The sequence below is a fragment of the Dermatophagoides pteronyssinus genome, unplaced genomic scaffold (assembly GCF_027571235.1).
Source record: "Dermatophagoides pteronyssinus isolate colony J.1.1.1.1 unplaced genomic scaffold, Derpt_VIB-CSIC_2022.12 sq0025, whole genome shotgun sequence".
Lineage (NCBI taxonomy): Eukaryota > Metazoa > Arthropoda > Arachnida > Sarcoptiformes > Pyroglyphidae > Dermatophagoides > Dermatophagoides pteronyssinus.
Window position 1 is genome coordinate 338,894 of NW_027461549.1, and position 20,795 is coordinate 359,688.

Sequence of the window (20,795 nt, forward strand, 5' to 3'; positions counted from 1 at the left end):
ATTTGTGAAATTTTTTGAAATTTTAAAAAATTATTTTAATTTAAAATAAAAATCAATGATGTAAGTGAGAAGAAAAAAAAACGAGAGGCATAAGATGGTTGTATTTTTGTTTTGTTTTTTGATTTAAAAAAAAAATTATTATTTTTCCGATTGAATTTAAATCATTTTTGTACGATTATTAATAACATTATCGATCCATTCTAGATATGATGATGTTCGTGTATAAACATCTGGTGCACCAAACATACGACATGGTAATGAAAATGAAACAATACCGGTATGTATTGCACGCCGTTCATTATCATTCATATAACTGATTAATGCTGAACCAGAATCACCTCTCATTGCACCCTAAATAATAGATTGATAGATGGTAATTAATAAAATAAAATCAATCATTATCAATATTACCGAACATCTGCCATATGTTGTAACACCGGCACAAATCATACGATCTGTTATCGGTATTCGTGAAACATTATATGTTTGACGACAATTATCCATTCGTACTATCGGTACACGAACTGCTTTCAATCGATCAGGTAAGAAATTTATAACTAAATTATCAGTTGTATAACCATAACCGGCAACAGTTACCGATTGGCCACCATTCATTTCATAATCATTTGATTTTGGTAAACATATTGGCCGTACACGTTGATTAAAAACAATCGGTTTGGTTAAACGTATCAATGCAATATCATTTTGTGCTCGACGTGAATTCCATTCTGGATGTATAATAATTTTCGATACCGGTATCATTTGTATATTTCTTTGAAATAATGTATAACGCCATCTATCGGTACCTAATACAATACGTAATTGTCCTGGCCACCATGAATTAATTAGACCATCAACACAATGTGCTGCTGTTATTAGATAATATTCATTAATAATTGATGCACCACAAATATGATGCCAATCCGGTATTGGTAATGGAAATAATAGACGAAGTTTTTGTAATGAACCATGCCATGGAAATTCTTCAATCAATACATCATGTCCACCAATTATACGTGGTTGACGTTGTGATTGTGCCGGTAATTCATGAATTGATCCGGAAATTCTATTATATGAGCCACATTTTATCGGTATTGATCCATTTACAAGAAAAGTTGATTCTGTCGTCGTTGTCGTTGTCGATGTTGTCGATGACCCAAAAGGAAGACGATTATCATCAATTTGTTGTTGACCGGTAACAATCATTACCATCATCATTATTATCGTGAACGTTGTTTGTGTATTGATTATCATCATCATCATGGCCATTATTTGTCGAATGGTAGACATTTTTGTTTCAGATTGATTTGATTTGATTTGGATTTGGATTTGATGAAACTCAAAAGATGATCATCATTTTTATAGTCGAAAAAAAATGTACCACCACCAGCACCCTCCTGTTTAGTGACCAAAACGTTTCTTAAATTGGAACAACGAATATTTTCCTTTCTCTCGCTTCTCATTAACTAAACTCAAATGATGATGATTGGCGATGATTGAAAGTGAAAAATGAAAACAACATTGTCGCATTGAAAACAATGAAAATCATGTTTAATTAATTTAAAAAAAAATGTTAATTATGGTCATCAACAACAATCAACAGTCATTATCAATGGTGTTGACGTTGTGTGTGTGTGTTCATAACACCAAAACACCGAAATCTATTTTTCATTCTATGATGATGGATGATAATCAGATCATCATCATCATCATCATACGATATTCCGGACGCATCTCTCAGCCTAGATTTTCTTTTCTTCTTTTTTTTATCGACAATTTTCAAACATGAAATGACCTGAAAACATTTCAAAACACAAATAGTGAAATGATACACCATCATCCTGCTACATTTATGTACCCATAATCACCCTCAATCACCTTGTTTTGTCTATATGTGTGTGTATGGTATGCTGTAAAAAAATTTGGCACACACATCGATTGCTAAACAAATCTAGGCCAATTCGTACGGAACTGAAAATATTGGAACGGAAATTTGATTTTTTTTTTTTGAAAACGATAATTTTTTTGCCTTAAAGATTGTCTTTTCTTCACTCATTGCTTCAACGAAGAAGAATAATAATCCAAAAAAACAACAATTCATCGGCGTCATCATTTCGGCTTTTTTTTCTTCTTTTCTTGGCAATGTAATGAATATATTGGCTGCCAAAAAAAACTAAAGAATAAAGAATAACGAATAATAATAATCAACCGAATCATGACGAAAACATCTTCGTTTCTGTCCTAAATTCTTTCTTCAAATTGTTTTTTCTTTCGTCTTTTAACTTCTTGATAATATTCGTTGTGCCTTTGCATTGATTCTTTTTTACCCTTTTTCGCTCTCTTCAATGAACCAGATGACCATGAAATATTTTTTCGAATGAATCAATAGTTTGTGAAAAAAATCAACAACAAAACAAAATAATGGAACGACCACAATTAAAAGCTGATTATATTGAAAAAATTGAAATACAAAATGAAGATTTAATACCAAAAAGTCAATGGTTTAAATGTATAAAATTTACATTGATATCATTAATATTATCATTGATAATAATAGCAATTATTGCAATAATTGTTGCTGAATCATTTTTAGAACGTTCATATCTTGCTGTTGGAATTATTTCTTTGGTAAGTTTATTCATTCAACAACAAAAAAAATTAATCAAATTTTAATTAATTATTCGATCATTAAATAGTTGGGCATCATTTTATTCGTAATTGGTTTGATTGCCATCATCAAAGAACATATAACATCAATATTAATATTTGCCGTATCAATGATATTCTATTTGTTGTTGTTAATGTATTCAAGAATATTCGATACAGCTGGTTGGATTATTTTTCGTACATTTATATTGGCCGGTCTGATTCTTCTAACAATAATATATTGTATATTGATACGTGATTGGAGACAGCTACAAGTATCACGTTTAAGACAACGTGCAATTAAAGAAGTTAAACAACAATATGGTTTATCAATGTCATCACCTTATCGACAACAATCAATTATTAATGATAATCGTTATTATTTACCACAACATTTACAACCAACAACAATAAATTATCATCCACAACAACATCAACAACATCCAAATCATCAATATGAACAGATTGATAATATTTATTCACAGATTGGACCTTCAACATCATCATATCCGCATCGTCAACAACATCCGCATCGCCAACAACATCATCCACCAGCATCCCGAACATCTTCGAATATTCGTCAAACACCTGGAGTTGTTCTAACTACTTATCATAATTGATTAAGAACGAAAGATTTAAATCATCATCATCATTGAGCATCATTTAATCTAATTTTTGGAGTATTTTTTTGAAATAACATCAAATCAATGGAAGACAGCAAACAAAACAAAGAGATATTGATTGAATTTTTTTCGTTCAAAACAATCAAAAATAACTTTTTAAAAAAATATTTTCAAGCATGCAATAATTTTGCAATAACCATTTCAACCGATTCCAATACCGATTCGATCGATTTATCACCATCAATTTTAGCCAATTTTGGTTTTAAATATTCTAAAATTGGATCCGAATTTGAATGAAATATTTGTAAACGTTTTTTAATTGTTTCAACATTATCATCCACTCGGCCACTAGTTTTACCACGATTTATTAATCGTTCCATCATTACTGTATCCGAACAATGAAAATATAAAACCAATGAACAAGGAGCGATTTGTTTTTCAAATTCAATTGCTTGATTTATTTCTCTTGGATAACCATCGATAAGAAATCCTTTAGATTTTGAAAGATTTTTTTCAATTGATCGTTTTAATAAATTCAATACATGTTGATTTGATACTAATTTTCCTGATTGCATAATTTGATTTAATTCTTTACCCAATTCAGAACCGGATGCAACTTCATCACGAAGTAAATCACCTGTTGATAAATGCGTAAATCCATATCTTTTGGTTTAAAAAAAACAAAGTTTTTTAGTTTTTTCAAGTCAATCAATTCTTGGGTGAAAACTTACTTGGTTTTTAATCGTTCACAAATAGTACCTTTTCCCGAACCAGGACCACCAATAACAAAAATGATGATTGGTTTGGATGATTTTGTCGATGTCGATGATGGTGCCATCATTAATGACGTTATCAATCTATTATTATCAACGTTATTATTATCGGTGGTAAATGGGAAAAAATTTGCTTCAATTAATAAAATTATTGTAATGATAATTATTATGAATGAAAATGAAATTTTTGCTGAATTAATTTGATTTGAAAGAAAATTAATTAATTAATCAAGATTTAATCAACAAAGTTGGTTGTTCAACAGAAAGATGATTCTACCATCGTTCAACAACATCTAACGATCTAAGATGATGAAATTTTTTTGTTCGTTCGAAATCTAAATAACAGCTACCATTAAGACTTTTTTTTGTGTCTTTTGCGACTCGACAAGACCTTTAGCTAACCTTTTTTTCTTTGTTTTTTGTTGTCGTTTTACGGACGAATTTCAGCTATTTATAAATATTCTACAATGCAAAGATCATGTGTGTGTGTTTGTGTATTGTTGAGTAGAATATCAATGTTGTTGGTAAAAAAAAAAATCATCAACATATTCGTTCGGTGGGATCTTTTTTCTTTCTTTGTTTTGTTTAGAATTTTCGAATTTTTTCGAGTTTTTGCTTTTGTTTTGTTGTTTTTTTTCATAAAAATCTTACATACTCACTTGGATGATCTTTTACGCCACGAAATTTGTCCTTTCGAAAAAGACCTTTGGGATTTTTTACTTTTATTGAGTTCCATGATGCTATATAATCCTTGGATTCCAAAAAAAAAAAACAGCCAAATAAAACCAAAAGGATAAACTATTTTCGACGTACGTCATCTATGAACGGACATTCTTCGAAATGAAATATTTTTTTGTTTTTTTTTTTTTGTTTCGTGAATTTCGAGAATTTGCAATTTTTCATATGACATCATCCTAATTATTAATCATCAAAATTTTCGAAATTTTAATTAAAAGGAAATCGAAAAACAAAAACAAACAAACAAAATGTAAACATTATCTCATCCGAATGATTGAATACCGGGGAAAAAAAAAATTGTTTGAAAAAAAACTGTTCATACAGTGCAGGTATTCAGGTGTGTAAACAATTTTTTTTTTCGAAAAAAAATGTTCGAATCATTTTGTTCGTGTAAACACACATCTCATGATTCGAATTTCGTAAAACATTTTTTTTTCATGGTAATTTTTCAATTTGAATTTTTTTAAAAATTTTCTAAAATTTCACAAAAAAAAACAAATGTTGTTTCCCAATCTTTCTTTTTTGTCATTGAAAATTCATTTATTCTATTTTGATTCTATTTTTATCCATTCTACCCAGCCAACCAACCAACCAACCAACCAACCAACCCAGCCAAAGTCAAATTTTTTTTATTCTTACAATTCGAAGAACATTCAACATTTTCATTCCAATGTCTTTATCATGATCATCATTATTCTGATGTCATCTAACTGATGATGACAAACAAAAAAAAATATGTTTGAACATGCAAACATGAATTTTGTTTTAGCCAAAATATATCGAATAAACGAACGAATTTTACTGCTACCACCAACCATTATTACGGTTACCACCACGATCATCATCAAGGTTTGTTGTTGTTGTTTGTTAATGATGTTAACAAAATCAACAAATAACAATGATGATGATGATATCATCCTAATGATCTCAATATCGGATCATCATTATTATTGAAAAAAGAGATAGGATGTTTATATTATTATGGTAATAATTTTCGATTTCCGATTTGAAAATCCTGTTTTTCTTTTTTCTTTTTTTTTCACAAAATAAAATTTCCAGGTAGTCCAGGTGACATAGTTGACAATATTAGGATTATATTCATTATAGTCACCTGGACATCATCATTAATGTCAACAAAAAGTTTTTCATTTTGACTTTTGGCAGCTTGATTTTTTTCCTATGTGACATTTGTTTTATCATCACTACTTCTCATCATCATCAACATCAACACCAAACATCAACACCGACAACCGTTCGAATTGATTTGATTTGAAAATGAAAATGTTTTTATTATTATTTTTCAAATGAATATTGTTTGTTATTGTTATTGTTGTCAATGCCAAGGACTATTCAGATCATCATCATCATTCAAATTTTTATACATTAACATCATCGATTTTGTCAAGCTCAAGGCATCATGTTTTCAACAAAACGAGAGAGAAGAGAAATGTTCAAATTTTCATGTGATGATCAAATTTTTGAAATTTGAATTTTAAATTTTTTGTTTTTCGAAAATTTCGAACTCAAAACAACAACCAAACAAACACACAATTTTCATATTTTTCATCCAGAAAAATCTTCGTTTCTTTCAAGTTTAAAATTAATTTTCGTTCGTTCGGTTTTTTGTTTTTCCACTGAATCATTCCCTTCATCGATCAATCAAATTTCATTTGATTTTTGACTTTGTTAAAGGTGTAATACAGGTTAGATTTTTTACAAAATCATTAATTAATTAATTAAATAATAATGATCAATGTAACAACAGCAACAAACTAAACATCGAAGTAAGTAAGTAATAAGTAAACTTTTTCTAATCAATAAGTGATCAATGGACGCCTATGAAATCACGTATTATGCACTATAGTCGATAATCGATGATAATAGATAATTTATATATAGATAGTGAGAATAATATAAAACAAAGTGATTATTTGATGATTAATTCATTCTTTTTCGGTTTTGTTTGTTTGTTGTTGTTTTCTTTATTTATTTTTAGATTTTCCAATCAAGTTTTGTGAATATATTGTGGTCATATAGGAATCTCTCTTCATTTGTGTCTGTGTGCGTATGAAAAAAAATGTCGATACAGAATAATTTATCATTACAAAATCATGATAATAATCATCAACATCAACATACAAATGGTAGTTCAAAAAATCATAATCAATCTGAACAATCAATAAAATTATCAACAATTGATGATGATGATGATTTAGATAAATCAATAATAAAATTAAATGGTCATCCAAATTTAACTAATGCGACAACAACAACAATGATTAATAATAATAATAATAATACTAATACAAAGATAAATGGTGATTTAAGTATGATACCAATCAATGATCAATGTTCAGCAACAACAACAACAACAACAGTAAATAATTATGATGATAATAATCGTAATGGTAAAAAACAACCACGTTATTCAATACATTCAATGACAATTAGTCAGAAAAGTGATTTTGTTAATCGTACGAAAAAATTTTTAAAAGGAATTTGTTTAACAATTCTTTCTGGATTATTTTTTTCATTAACAACATTGGTTGTTAAATATGTTAAAGATGTTAGTCCAGGTACAACGGCTGGTTTTCGTTATTTTGGTAAGACTATTTTCGTGATCAATTTTTTCATTGCTGTTTTTTTCTCATCGAATTTTCTTTTTCCCTTAGGAATCATAATTCTATCATTTCCATTGGCATTAGAATCACCACAGCCATTATTTGGTTGTTCCGGTACATATTTATGGATTGCATTACGTGGTTTGGCTGGTGGTACCAGTGTATTTTGTCGTTATTCAGCATTACATTATATGTCAATGGCCGATTCTACTATTATCATTTTATCGATGCCTGTTTTTGTATTTGTTTTTGCAAGAATATTTCTTAAAGAACATTTTGGTCCTTATCATGTACTGGCATTTTGCATGTCTATTATTGGTATCGTTTTTGCATCAAAATTAGAATTTATATTTGGTAAATCTGTACAACAGGAAAATCATCCAATCTTGAACACAACAACAACAATTATTACCACAACTACAATGGCCACAACTGCTAATTTCTCAAATAACAATGAAACAATGGATAAAACATCTTCAGTTTTAAGTGATCAATTAATTGGAACATTATTTAGTCTTGGTGCAACACTCGTCGGTTGTTTTGTCTATGTTATCATTCGAAAGGTTAGTCGAATCGACATTTGTTGACAACAAAAAATATTAATTCAAATTTTTTCCCTCGGTATCAATAGCTCAAAGATGTTGATAAATATGTGATTTTATTCAATTTTTCCATTATATCAATGATCGAAATGGTTATAATTGATTATCTTTTCTTTGATATTCAATTACCAACAGAAGGTTATACACCATATCTAATATTTTTAATTGGTATATTATCATTTTATGCACAATTATTATTAACACGTGCCATACAGATTGAAGAAGCTGGTGTTGTTTCGGTAATACGAACAAGTAGTGAAGTAAGATTGATTGGAAACTACCATCATTTTCCCAACGAAAAAATAATTTTTACTTTTGTTTTTTACAGGCATTTTTTGCATTCATATTGCAGATAATATTTTTTCAACAAATACCCGATATATTTACAATAATTGGTGCAATATTAGTATTAAGTGCCGTATTTTTGTTATCATTTCGTAAATATATAATTGGATTACCGGATAATCATCCAATGCGTATACGTTTTGCATTTCTTTCCAAATAAATAATTACAATAATCATCATTATCATCAACAAATTAATCATCGAAATAATGAAATGAAAATAATTTTATATTGATACCCCAATTTTTGATATACACAAATTCATTCATTCATTTTTTTTGGCAGCAATCAATCCAATAGTGTTCGTGTGTGTGTGTATATGAGTGATATAAATTATTTTTGATTTACTAAAAAATATTTATATTTTTGTTTTATGTTGAAGAGAAAAATATTATATCATTTTTATCATAGGTTATTTTGAAAACAAAACAAAAAAATTAAAATTTGAATGAAGATTCATTCAGACTTTGTGTGTGTTTTTTTTTGTTCATAATAAAAGAAAATAAAGTTTATTTTTAATACGTGAATGTTCAGGTAATGATAATAACCATTTACGCATTGCTGTCAATACAATACAACTTGATACAACTAAGGCACCAAAAATTGACCATAAATCTGGTATTTCATTGAATATAATCAATTGCCATAAAAATGCTAATGTAATATCGGTTGTAGCACGTACAACTGATACTGGACCAGCTTGTTCTAGCTGTAATGAACGTGTTAAAAGCATCTGGCCACAAAATGAAAATACAGCCAAAACAACAATTAAATACCATTCGAATGGTGTACGTGGCATTGAAAAACCATTTAATAATGTTGTTAATATTGTTGTTTCAATAATAGCAACCCAACCAAAATTAAACATAATCACAGAATGATGTACATTTTTTGCTTTACGAATCAATATAAAAACTGATGATGAAAATATTAATGAACTTAATGCAGCTAATACACCATATAAATGATTAAGACGATCATTATTTTCTGTTATCATGTTTGTTGATGATGTCATGTTATTTGAATTAATCATCATTGATGACGATGATCTAATAACATAAAAAAGTAAAACACTGACTGGCTGGCTGGCTGAGACGAAACACTTTTTTCTATTTCAATGCGCATGCTCGAAAAATGGATGGCTTGCATTTTTTATTTATAAGGATCTTTTGATTTTTACATAAACAAATGGCTGGCTTGCATTGGACTTGGCCTTATGACTAAGCTAGACTTCGTCTACTTAGTAGACGAAGCCAATGGCCAATGGCTTGCAATGCTAGTATATTTATATTATTATTAGCCACATTCATAAACATTGATGATGTTGATGACCATGATGGATGATAATAATTATAATATTGATTATTATCATTAAATGATGAAAAAAATATTGGTAATTTTGTTGTCATTATCAGGCCGATCATTGCTATTATAATGGTTAATGTATGAAATAGTCCACATGGTTCCTAATTTGAATAAATTAAATTAGATTTTTGGTTGGAAATTTTTTACAAAAAAAAACAAACAGCAAATTACCTTAAGATAAAACCATGCAAATATTGAAACAAATATTGGTACGGAAAATATAATAACCGATGCATCAGCAATCGAAAGATAATGAAATGCAATAAAACGCAAAAATAATGATGTAGCACCAGCAATACCACGCATTATTAATATTGGTCGTAATTCCGTTGGGCCAAATGGATTTTGATCATTATAAACAATTAACGGTATGGTCAATATGAATATACCGAAAAAACGTGATACAGCCAATTGACCGGGATGAATATCCTAATGGTAATATAAAGAAAAAAACAGATTAAAAATCAAAAAAAGTTTGAAAACGAAAACCAAACCTTAAGATATTTAACAATAACAGCTGATAATGAAAAGAAAACCGATGATAATGATGAATAAAATATTCCTTTATATAATGCAAAATTACAACCATGGTTCATTGTTGTTTCATTATGGAAATTATTATTTTTCTTAAAATTCTGACTAGATTCTAAATCATCTGAATCATCAAATCGATTTTCCTTTATTAAATGATGATTTAGATCAACTAGACGTTGAGTTTCATCACAACAACTATTCAATGATCCGGATAAATGATGATTGATTGTAGATTTTTCCGAATGAATTGAATCCATTATTTCCGATGGAATCATCGATGATGAATTTGATGAATTTAATTTATGAAATTTTTGTGAATTTCGATCACGAAATTCAATAAATAATGGATCACTTAATATTGTACCGCCACGATAATCGAAACTACTGTTAAATTGATTCCAATTTGAACGAAATGATTTTTTTGTTTTGTTTGTAAAATTTTCATTATCATCCTGGTTATCATCGTCAAATCGAATGTTTGTTATTGAATAATCGAATGACTTTGATGTTCGGATGGTTGATGATGTGTTTGTCCACGACGACAATGACGATGACGACGATGGCGACGATGGTGGTGGTGGTGAATGAGACTTGAATGTAATTGAATGATTCATTCAGATAGCATCGTTGCTGGAACGATTCTGGATATATGAATTGAATGTAAGAACACAGAATTCAGGCACAAAACAAAGAACAAAACGAAGAAGAATTGAGAAGAAGCGAGCAAAGAAAAAAGAGAGACGCCAACAACAATAACAAAAACTTTTTCTAATTCTGACAAAGAATCGACGATAACAATAATAATGAAAATGTTTCTCGGAATAAAAATGATGATGTAGAATATTCTTGAATTTTGTTTAATGTCTTCCTTGTCGAGTATAGATATATATAGAATGGATGGAGCGATCGATAACAATTATTATTATTATTTATAATATGAATTTTTCAATATGAAAAAAAGGAATGTAGAAACAGAATATCTTTTCTATTCTAAGATGAATGGAATTCGAAGGGACAAAAAAAAACGAAGAAACAGAAATGAAAAGAATCGATCCAAACAAAAAGCGAAGATATGAAATTCTATAGTCAATTTTGGATTTCAATTGAATTCTTTCTTTTCTTTGTTTTGTTTTGTTGTTGTGGATATTCAATATGCACAGAATTCAATGATGAATGTGAATAATTCTTTTTGATGACAAACGGACAATTGATTATTATTATTGATTATGATTATTATGGATTCAAGTGAATGAAAAACTTTAAGGAATTTACATCTCTCCTGAGTCACAGTAGTATACTCCAAACAAATGAATGATGATCACCAATTGTTGTTATTGTCGCTGTTGTTATTATTGTGAAATATTGAATTCTCAAATTGATTTTATGCATATATTTGAGCAGCAAATGAATTCTATTCTTTTAAAATATACAAACAAACACACTTTATGTAAAACAATAATTCTATAGAATCCAATTCTTGTGGAGTTTAGAATCCACTTCACACACACACAAAAACAATTCACAATGGCCACTTTCTATATATAAGAAATGGATATTATAAATCGATGGCAACCGCCGCCACCGTCACACCGTCATTTATCGACGTTTTTCCTTTTTAAATTGAATCCAGGCGCAAACGCTTACGATTTTTGTCTGTGCGCTCTATCAGAATATAAATCCAAAACAACAATTTTTTCCATTGGCTGCTGTTTTGTAACAAGTTTTACAACACAGGATGTAAACAAGAGAAAAAACGAACGACAAAGATAATAATTAAAATAACGAGGATGACCATGAACGACAAAACACATTATAGATTTCCTTTCAAAGGAAAAAATTATTTATTTCAAAAAAAATTTTTTAGTTCAAAAAATATAAATGTGGATATTGTGAATTCTAAATCCAATTAATTGATTTAACAACAATCGCTCTTGATTTATTTAAATCAAAAGCTACTTTTATGTATTTCTTTTAACCCAGAATTATTTTAATATTAAAGTTATATTGTTTCTTTTATTATTGTGTTTAAGTTTTTGTTTTTTATATTTTTGGCGAGCCAATATGGACTTTTCTATTTTAGAACCTCGTGAAATTCTAAATCGAAGAAACAATTTTATATTAATTTTGGAGTCTAAGTTTTCCCTTTATGTTTCGCTGTTTGGTCAAGACGTCGTTATTGGAAAACAGTTTTTTAATTCCGAAATTGTTGCACAGAAAGAAAAGGAGTTAATTGATTTATTCGATCAATTTAGTAAATACAACGATTATATTATGTTAAACGGTCTTCCTGATGATGAAATTAAGCAAGAAAAGATTAAAGAAGTAACTAAGAAGTATGTTTCTTGGTGCCAGAAATTCCTAACGGCAAAAACCTTATTTGAAAAAGAATCAAATGAAGTGATAACAAATAATAAAGTTTCAGCGACGAAAATTTATAAAACCGAGGATTATAAATTTAAGGATGCGGATCCTTTAAATTTCCCGTTATGGTATTCTTACGTTAAAAATGAAATCGTTGAAAATGAAAGTTTTTCTACCATTGAAAAGATCATCAAAATTAAATCAATGCTACCTGATGATTTTATATTGATATTTGATCATAAAAAACCAAACTTAGATGATATCCTACAACAAATCCAAAAAAGATATGACAATGAGGTCTTAATTGTCAGTTCAATCAAGTCAAGGATTAATAATTTAGAAATTTTATATGAAAATTCAAGATCAACCGATTGGAATCAAGCATTAATGATAGCAAATGCAATTTTAAATTTGCATGAACAAGATAAAGTATTTGCTGCTAAAGAATTATCAAAGTGCTTACTGTTTAAGATAAAGAAAAACGATCTTTTATTTGCAGAAATTCATAACGATAATTTTCCGAAAATTCTGTTGTCAAAGATCAAAACATCTTTCGAGGCTGCATACAATAAAGAGTTGTATGATGTTAATAATTTCAATTCAAAATCAAAAAGACTTTCTTTGGTCACCGTGGAAAATATTAATTGTTTGATTTGTAATGGAAAGCATCTAAGTTATAAATGTCCTTTACCTAGACAAGAAAAATTTGAAAAAGTAAAGATTAATAGATTGTGCTTTCGTTGCCTTAATAAATTCAACAGTTTTCATGTGGGCTGTAGAAGAGGTGAAAGATGCAAGTGTGGAAAAAATTTCAACATTTCAATTTGTCCTTGTGAAGGAAAAACAACAATGAATTTCCACAATCAAACAAATAATGCAACAATGGCAACCAACGATTTTTCATCGAACAATCAAATTGATCATGTTGCCATTTCCTCAACAAACGAAACTAAAACTTTTTTATCGGTTCTCGAATTATGGGCAATTTACAAGAATAAGAAACAGAAAATTTATGCTTTGTTAGATGGTTGTGCTACGGTTAGTTCGATTTCACAAAATTTGGCCAATAATTTAAAAGTTCAAACAACCGTTGAAAAAGGCATAGAAATTCATGGCTATGGAAACAATCAAACCGAAATTTTGAAATCAACGTTTATTCGTTTTGAAAGTTTGAATGGAATAAGTTTTGGTCCAGATAAAGTTTTAATTGGTCCACAAACAATTTTAGAAGAAGTTGAAACAATTCCTAAAAGAATTTTAAACAAAACGTTAGAATTGGGATTTAACCCAATTTCTCCTTCTACTGAAAATTCAAAAATTAAAATTGATGTCTTGTTTGGTTTGGACTGGTTATTCAATCATATTCTTTCACCAGCCGAAGAACGAAAGTTTGTTGAAATTGAAAATGGTTTTGAAGCTTATAATACGAAAATTGGCACTGTCATTCATGGTCATACAAGGAATTCAAAAAGTTTTTATACCTCTTTATGTCAAAGTGTCCATTGCCCAGTTCAAGACATTGAACGAATATTTTTTGATAATTCAGCTCCAGACGTTGAAAATAATACTGAAGACAAGAAATGGATCAAATCCTATCAAAATAAATTAAGGTTAAACGAAGAAGAACGACGAGTCTATGCTCCTTTACCTTGGATCAATGAAGAAAGACCAAAAGATAATTTTAATCAGATAGTCAAATTATTACCAGCTTTGGTTCGAAAATTGGAAAAAGACAAGTTGTTGAATAATTATACAGAACAATTAGATTTTTTCGTTAACAACAATTTTGCGGAAGTCATTGATGAAAATGCTAAAGATGGCTTCTTTTTGAATCATTTTCCAGTTGTTCGTCAAAATACAACATACGATGTTCGACCTGTTTTTAATGCGTCGTTTAAACGCGGTTCAGCAAGATCTTTAAACGATTTTTTGTTTAAAGGAAATCTAACTGGTTTAAAGTTAACAAAGATGTTATTAAATTGGCGTTTCAATAGCTGTATTTTATTTGGTGACATTCAGAAAGCTTTTCTACAGATAAAAATTGAACCAGAAGATCGTAAATATTTAAAATATTTATGGCAGAAAGATGGTAAATTAGTCATTTTGCAATTTACCAGTGTTATTTTTGGCGCTACGAGTAGTCCGTATATTTTAGAATCTGCTATTTCCAAGTTGTTGAGAGAAGTCGATCCAGAATTAACCGAATGTATTTATATGGACGATATTCTATTTACTGCAAACGATTTGGAGGATCTTTTCGTTCGTTTTTTCAACGTCGAAAAAGCTTTGTCTAAAGGATCTATGAAAATCCATAAATTTACTGCCAAGAAAGAAGTTATCGAATATTTCAGGACGAAAAATCCTGAAATCAAGATCGAAGAAAAGGATGCAAGCAAAATTCTAGGTTTAAATTGGGACATCGTGGAGGATGTGATCGTTTTTAAAATACCAAAAAAGCCAGTTTCCTGGACGTTACGAACTGTTTCTTCTTTTTTTTCTTCTCTTTTTGATCCTTTAGGTCTTTTGGCACCTTTTCAACTGAAGTTCCGTTCTTTGGTCCGAGATCTTCATCTTTCTAAGTACGATTGGGATGTATCCATCGATATTCCTTTTATTGAACGCATCGAAACTTTAGCTAAACAAATGGAAGATTTAGTCAATATTCGTGTTCCAAGAGGTGTTTGGCGTTCAAGTTGCAAAGATTTGGTGTTACACGTTTTCGTGGATGCAAGTCGTATAGCTTATGGCGCTTGTGCCTATGTTTATGAAGACAATTGTGGCCATTTGTTAATGTCAAAAGTTCGTTTGGTCTCCGAAACAAAACGTACCATTCCTCAGTTGGAATTAGCAGCAGCTTTAGAAGGAAGTCGTTTAATGGCTAAAGTTTTAAAGGAGTTACCACATTTGAAGATTGGTAATTTATTCTCTGATTCAATGGTTACGTTGGCGAGAATTTCTAGTAATCCGAAAAGTCTTGGTGCTTTTGAGTCGAATCGTATAAGAGAAATTCAAAGTTTTGGCAATCTTCATATTTGGAAATTTATCCCAACCAAGATTAATCCAGCCGATTGTTTATCTCGTGGTTTGTCTTTGGAAAAGTTGAAGATGAATAAACTTTGGTGGAATGGTCCAACTTCATTTTCGGGAGAAGTTAGTTTGGATAAGGCAGTCGTTCTTGCGAATGTTAGAAGAAGTTCATCAGAAATTTCTATTGAAACAAATATATTTGAAAGAATCTGTAATCTCAAATTTAAGAAGGCATTATTGGTGATCGAAAGATTGTTAGCTTGGATGTCTTCAAGAGTAGAAGATTCCCAGAGAATCCATTATCAACCATTACTTCAACTACTAAAAATAGTCCAAAAGAATCTTTTCAAAAATGAATTTCAACATCTGTTTCGTCAGGAGCCTTTTCCTAAAGATTCTCCGCTTCATAAATGGCCAGTTTTCCTAGATGAAGACGGCTTAATTCGTTTAAAAAGAAGAATCGATAACAGTGAATTATCTTTTGAAGAAAAATTTCCGATAATTTTATTTGATTCTCCGATTGTCAAAGACATGGTAAAAGAGTTTCATATAAAGTTCTTTCATGCAGGAATTTCTAGAACCATATTTGAGTTGAAGAGATATTTTTTCATTCCAAAAATCTATTTCATGGTGAAAAGTTTGGTTATTAATTGTCCAGTGTGTCAACGTTTTCGAGGGAAAAGCTATTCTTTTGTTTCTCCTCCTTTACCAAGCGAAAGAGTTAAAATTCCTGAAAAAGCATTTACAAATATTGGTATCGATTTATTCATCACAAAAAAGATGAAAGTAGCAAAGATTTTGGGAATGATTTTTGTCTGCGGTAATTCACGTGCTGTTCATTTGGATATAGTCAACAACAAGAACGTAGAATCAATTTTTGAATGTTTAAGTCGTTTCATCGGTTTCTATGGTTTACCTAAAGTAATTTGGTCAGATAATGAAAAAAGTTTCGTTTCTTGTGAAAAGAGCATCTCTGCCAAGCTCAATTATGCAAAGAAAAATCTACCAAGGAAGTTCAATTTGGTCTGGAATTTCAACCCCCCGGCAGCACCTTGGTACGGTGGGTTTTACGAAAGATTAATTCGATCGGTCAAGTCTAGTCTGCAGATTTTTGAGTGCAGAGAAAATAAAATCACTGCCGAGAATTTTAGAACCATTCTCGCGGAAATTCAGGGATTGATTAATGATCGTCCACTCTATGTCGATCAGAATGGGATCTCGGTAACCCCTTTCCATTTGATCTTTGGGAGAGGAAGAAGTTCGATTTTTCAACCAACAACTATTCCAGAAACAAACATTTCGACACTTTATGAAAGAATTTCTGGAACTGTCTCCGACTTTTGGAAAAGTTGGTCAAAGGCTTATCTGATCGAATTAGCCAGCTTTTCTCGTGAAAGGAACATCGTTCCACAAATTGGAGATTTGGCTTTTCTCGTTGATAATCAAAGAGAAAAATCCCTTTGGCCAATCGTTCAAGTCTCTAAACTGTTTAAAGAGGGACGTGAAGCAGAGGTTCTGGATCTTATAACCGGAAAAAAGTTTACAAGATCCGTTCGTTCTCTCATCCCGTTTGAGGGAAAATATTGTGAATTCTAAATCCAATTAATTGATTTAACAACAATCGCTCTTGATTTATTTAAATCAAAAGCTACTTTTATGTATTTCTTTTAACCCAGAATTATTTTAATATTAAAGTTATATTGTTTCTTTTATTATTGTGTTTAAGTTTTTGTTTTTTATAGTGGATAAGATTATAATTATGATGATGATAATGATGATGAATAATGAAATAAAATCTTTGTTGTTTTATAAATTGAATAAAATTGATGAAAAATTATGAGAGATCTGACCAAAAATAAACAAAATGGCTAAATATGATAGTATCGATACTATCGATTATTGATTGATTGATTTAAACAACTGATTGTTTGGCAAAAATATCAAAATTTGGTGGTTCATTACGATTTCTTGTTGGTTGTTGTGATGGAAAAGTTGTTGTTGTTGTTGAAATAATACCATCCTGTTGATCATCGATTCTCATTTCAACAAAATCATTATCATTATTTGAATTATTCAGATGACGATTATCATGATGATGTGATTTCAAAATAATTTGATTATTAATACCATTTTGTTTTTTGGTTTTACCATCAATTCGGGAATCATTATCATTATCATCACCATCTTCTTCATCATTATTCGATTGTTTTTTCTGATAATTAATATCTAAACGTTGTTTTTGTTTTGCATATCTAAATATTAGATAGAAAAAAATTGATCACTTTATTAGTAAAATTGATTTCATTAAATCTTACCTGATTAAAATGGATGCAATAATTATTGCCCATAATAATACGATCAAAAATATAACCAAACCTAAATTGCTTATAGTTTTTGATAATGAACTTGATTCCTTTGATGGTTTCATCGTTTTACCCGAATTATCATCATTTATTAGTGATTCATTTTTTGGATGATTATGATGATGATGATTTAAATGTAATGGTAATATTGTTTGATTATAAATTTTAGATTCATTGATTTGTTGATGGATTGATTGACAACTACCATTTTGATGTAGATGATAATCTTTTCGACATTGACAAATAGGATAACCATGTTTATTATCATAACGACAATCGGAATTCGTATCCAAAGCCAAACATTGTTCATCGATTAAACATTGTTTTGAATCACCGATAGTAATCGGTTGAATACAAATTGTTCGAATAGAATTGAGGTCAGCAATCCATGTTGTTACATTCAAATAACCATGTTTACATTGACATTTTGTTGTTGTTGTTGTTGTTGTTGCCGTTGATATTTGTCGTTGTTGTCGTCCTCGTCGTTGTTGTTGACGATTATCATTCGATTTTGAACATTGCATATTTGTTGGACATTCTTCTTCCGAACCGATTCGACACGAATCACCATAATTTAATACTGGATCCAAATGAATCGATTAATTGATAAAAGCGAAAAAAAAGAAAGATTTTTTTTACTCACTTTTAGGAAAACGAAACAAACCCGAATCATTACAACGAACAGGCATTCGTAAATGACGTGATGTATCGGCAATATCGCATGTTACTTTAATTGTTTCCAATATCGATGTCGATGATTGACGATAATTACCATTGTTATCATTATCATTATTCATTTTTGGTAACAAAAGTTTAATCAATGATAATATTGATATTTGAAATTCACTTTCACAATTTGTATGATTTTGTTGACAATTTGGTCGTCCACGTACAATATAAAGACCAGAATTTGTTTGATCACCAAACGATAGATCAAATACTGGATTAATAAAATTATCATCCAAATCTGCGCTCAAATTTGCCATACAATGTATAGTTATTGTTTCGTGTATTGAAAATCGGCCATATAATGATGATAATGATGATAATGATGGTTTAATTGTTAACATACGTGGTATCATTGATGCTTTACATGATAATGTTTTAATTGTTGTTGTTGTTGTCGTTTGCGTTGTTGTTGTTATTTTGGATTCTTGTTGTTGTGGTAAACATTGAATAATTTCAATTAAAATTACAATAATTATCATTAATTTTATACAATGATAATCGAATGATGATAATTTTTTCGATGACATTTTTGAAATTTTTCTGTTTTGTTTTGTTTGATTTCTTCGTGTGAATGAATGAATGATTATTTGTGAAAACAACCAGAAAAAAAAATTTGGGATGTTAATTGAGCACAAATACACACACACAGAGATTGTTGATATAAGCAAAATAAAATATGGAAACGATGATGTTCAATCCATTCGATGATGATGGTTGATGGTTAATTGAGTGAGTAACCAATAGCAATTATGGTAAACACAGACAGCTAGACACACCGAGTAACCGTGTTTTTAACGACAAAATAAAAAACGAATTTAAAAAAACATCAACAAATCGATAATCTCATTGATCGTTTGGGGATGGATGATTATCTAATGAAAAACAGAAAGGGAAAAAGACAGAAATTGGAAAAAAATTGGAAAAAAAAAGTTATTTTGCAGATTTTGCTTCGATGATAATGATGACCATTAAGATCGAAATAGAATCGAACGTTTTTTTTTATTTTGTCAATTCGAATTTGAATGATTCATTCGAAATGAATGGACAGGACAAGAAGAAGACGAAAAAAACCCGGCATTTCAAATCTTTTGATGATTTTGATGATAATTATCAACAAAAACGAGCATAATGTTCAGGTAAGTAAATGTGAATGATGCATTCATTTATTCATTCATTCATTCAATTCAATTCAAACAATTTCATCCTACGTAAATATTTATCATCAAAAGTTGTTCAAAAGCTTTGACAGTTGAAGAATGAATGAATGGATTGCCCATGTTTTTTCTGATGATCATTTTCTTTCGATGATTCATTCATTCATTCATTTATTTTCAAACCTTTTTTGGGTAGACTAAAACAAAAAAAAACATCTTGTTCTTGTTGTTAAAACATAGCCAGATCAGATATCTTTCTTGCTAAATCTTTTGTAGAAAAAAAATGAGATGTTTGTTTTTGTCGGTTTTTTTTACTAAATTATTCAATCAATGAATGAATGAATGAATCACCAACAACAACTAAGGTAAATCTTTTCGTTCTTTTTAAAAGAATTTAACGGAAACTTTTTTTTCTTTCTTTCTTTCACACATTTACAGGAAGAAGATGAAGAAAAGAAAAAACAACAACGAAAATATTGCTAAAATATTCAGGGCGTAATTATCATCATCGTCGATTCTCACCTCGGATTTTCTTTTTTTTTTTTGGAAAACCAACCCAAAAAGAAGCGATAACATCTTTTTTTTTGTCAAATGATGATAATGATAATAATCAATAATGGATTCGGGGTGGTGGATTTTTGGTAAATCCGGAATGGAAAACAAAAACATTGCTTACCCGGGTATCTACGGATCGATTTGTGTCGAGCACACCTTTGATTTAATTTTTGTTTGTTTTTTGTTTTTTGTTGTTGTTTACTTTGTTTACAGATATTATAATCATCAAGTGGTGGTGGCGGTGGTGATATTCAAAAATTTTTCAATATTAATATTCATTGCGTAAAAAAGATCTTATCAAGAATCAAAATTGAATTTTTTTTTGTTCATCATCATAATCATCACATAAACAAAACAAAA

The 20,795-nt window shown here is 29.6% G+C and overlaps 7 protein-coding genes and 1 long non-coding RNA gene across 12 annotated transcripts; 4 read left to right on the forward strand and 4 right to left on the reverse strand.

The window, feature by feature from the left end:
* Positions 1–129: 129 nt before the first annotated feature.
* LOC113798961 (trypsin-1-like) lies at positions 130–1,290 on the reverse strand. The gene is made up of 2 exons (XM_027349555.2): positions 412–1,290; positions 130–351 (listed from the first exon to the last, which is right to left on the reverse strand). Exons 1-2 carry the CDS (start codon positions 1,288–1,290, stop codon positions 157–159), a joined length of 1,074 nt encoding a protein of 357 aa, XP_027205356.2. The 3' UTR covers positions 130–156.
* Positions 220–3,829, forward strand: LOC113798962 (uncharacterized). Its single transcript, XM_027349556.2, has 3 exons — positions 220–542; positions 2,355–2,628; positions 2,697–3,829. The coding sequence occupies exons 2-3, from the start codon at positions 2,422–2,424 to the stop codon at positions 3,264–3,266; spliced, it is 777 nt and encodes a 258-aa protein (XP_027205357.2). The 5' UTR covers positions 220–542; positions 2,355–2,421; the 3' UTR covers positions 3,267–3,829.
* On the reverse strand, positions 3,281–4,860 carry LOC113798963 (adenylate kinase isoenzyme 1-like). Of its 4 annotated transcripts, none has more exons than XM_027349557.2 (3): positions 4,702–4,860; positions 4,001–4,126; positions 3,281–3,932 (listed from the first exon to the last, which is right to left on the reverse strand). In XM_027349557.2, exons 1-3 carry the CDS (start codon positions 4,776–4,778, stop codon positions 3,440–3,442), a joined length of 696 nt encoding a protein of 231 aa, XP_027205358.2. In that variant the 5' UTR covers positions 4,779–4,860; the 3' UTR covers positions 3,281–3,439. The 4 variants fall into 4 exon arrangements, with proteins under 4 accessions (XP_027205358.2, XP_027205361.2, XP_027205359.2 ...); XM_027349560.2 differs by having other exon boundaries at positions 4,698–4,820; XM_027349558.2 differs by lacking the exon at positions 4,702–4,860 and adding an exon at positions 4,445–4,664.
* Positions 4,861–5,358: 498 nt separating this feature from the next.
* Positions 5,359–11,907, reverse strand: LOC113798959 (solute carrier family 35 member G1-like). Its single transcript, XM_075823273.1, has 4 exons — positions 10,207–11,907; positions 9,884–10,141; positions 9,725–9,813; positions 5,359–9,336 (listed from the first exon to the last, which is right to left on the reverse strand). The coding sequence occupies exons 1-4, from the start codon at positions 10,858–10,860 to the stop codon at positions 8,835–8,837; spliced, it is 1,503 nt and encodes a 500-aa protein (XP_075679388.1). The 5' UTR covers positions 10,861–11,907; the 3' UTR covers positions 5,359–8,834.
* Positions 6,858–10,147, forward strand: LOC113798960 (solute carrier family 35 member G1-like). The gene is made up of 4 exons (XM_027349553.2): positions 6,858–7,383; positions 7,453–7,964; positions 8,033–8,263; positions 8,332–10,147. Exons 1-4 carry the CDS (start codon positions 6,858–6,860, stop codon positions 8,506–8,508), a joined length of 1,446 nt encoding a protein of 481 aa, XP_027205354.1. The 3' UTR covers positions 8,509–10,147.
* A 195-nt stretch (positions 11,908–12,102) lies between the features above and the next one.
* On the forward strand, positions 12,103–16,012 carry LOC142645850 (uncharacterized). The gene is given in 2 exon segments (XM_075823271.1): positions 12,103–15,739; positions 15,741–16,012. Coding segments are annotated over 2 exon segments (3,570 nt in total). The 5' UTR covers positions 12,103–12,307; the 3' UTR covers positions 15,879–16,012.
* A 594-nt stretch (positions 16,013–16,606) lies between these two features.
* LOC113798954 (uncharacterized) lies at positions 16,607–19,305 on the reverse strand. The gene is made up of 3 exons (XM_027349548.2): positions 18,641–19,305; positions 17,950–18,577; positions 16,607–17,886 (listed from the first exon to the last, which is right to left on the reverse strand). The coding sequence occupies exons 1-3, from the start codon at positions 19,251–19,253 to the stop codon at positions 17,547–17,549; spliced, it is 1,581 nt and encodes a 526-aa protein (XP_027205349.2). The 5' UTR covers positions 19,254–19,305; the 3' UTR covers positions 16,607–17,546.
* A 275-nt stretch (positions 19,306–19,580) lies between these two features.
* LOC142645851 (uncharacterized) lies at positions 19,581–20,785 on the forward strand. Of its 2 annotated transcripts, XR_012846888.1 has the most exons (4): positions 19,581–19,862; positions 20,077–20,245; positions 20,319–20,560; positions 20,649–20,785. It is a non-coding gene; the product is annotated as an uncharacterized LOC142645851 (long non-coding RNA). The 2 variants fall into 2 exon arrangements; XR_012846887.1 differs by lacking the exon at positions 20,077–20,245 and having other exon boundaries at positions 19,586–19,862.
* The last annotated feature ends 10 nt before the right edge of the window (positions 20,786–20,795 follow it).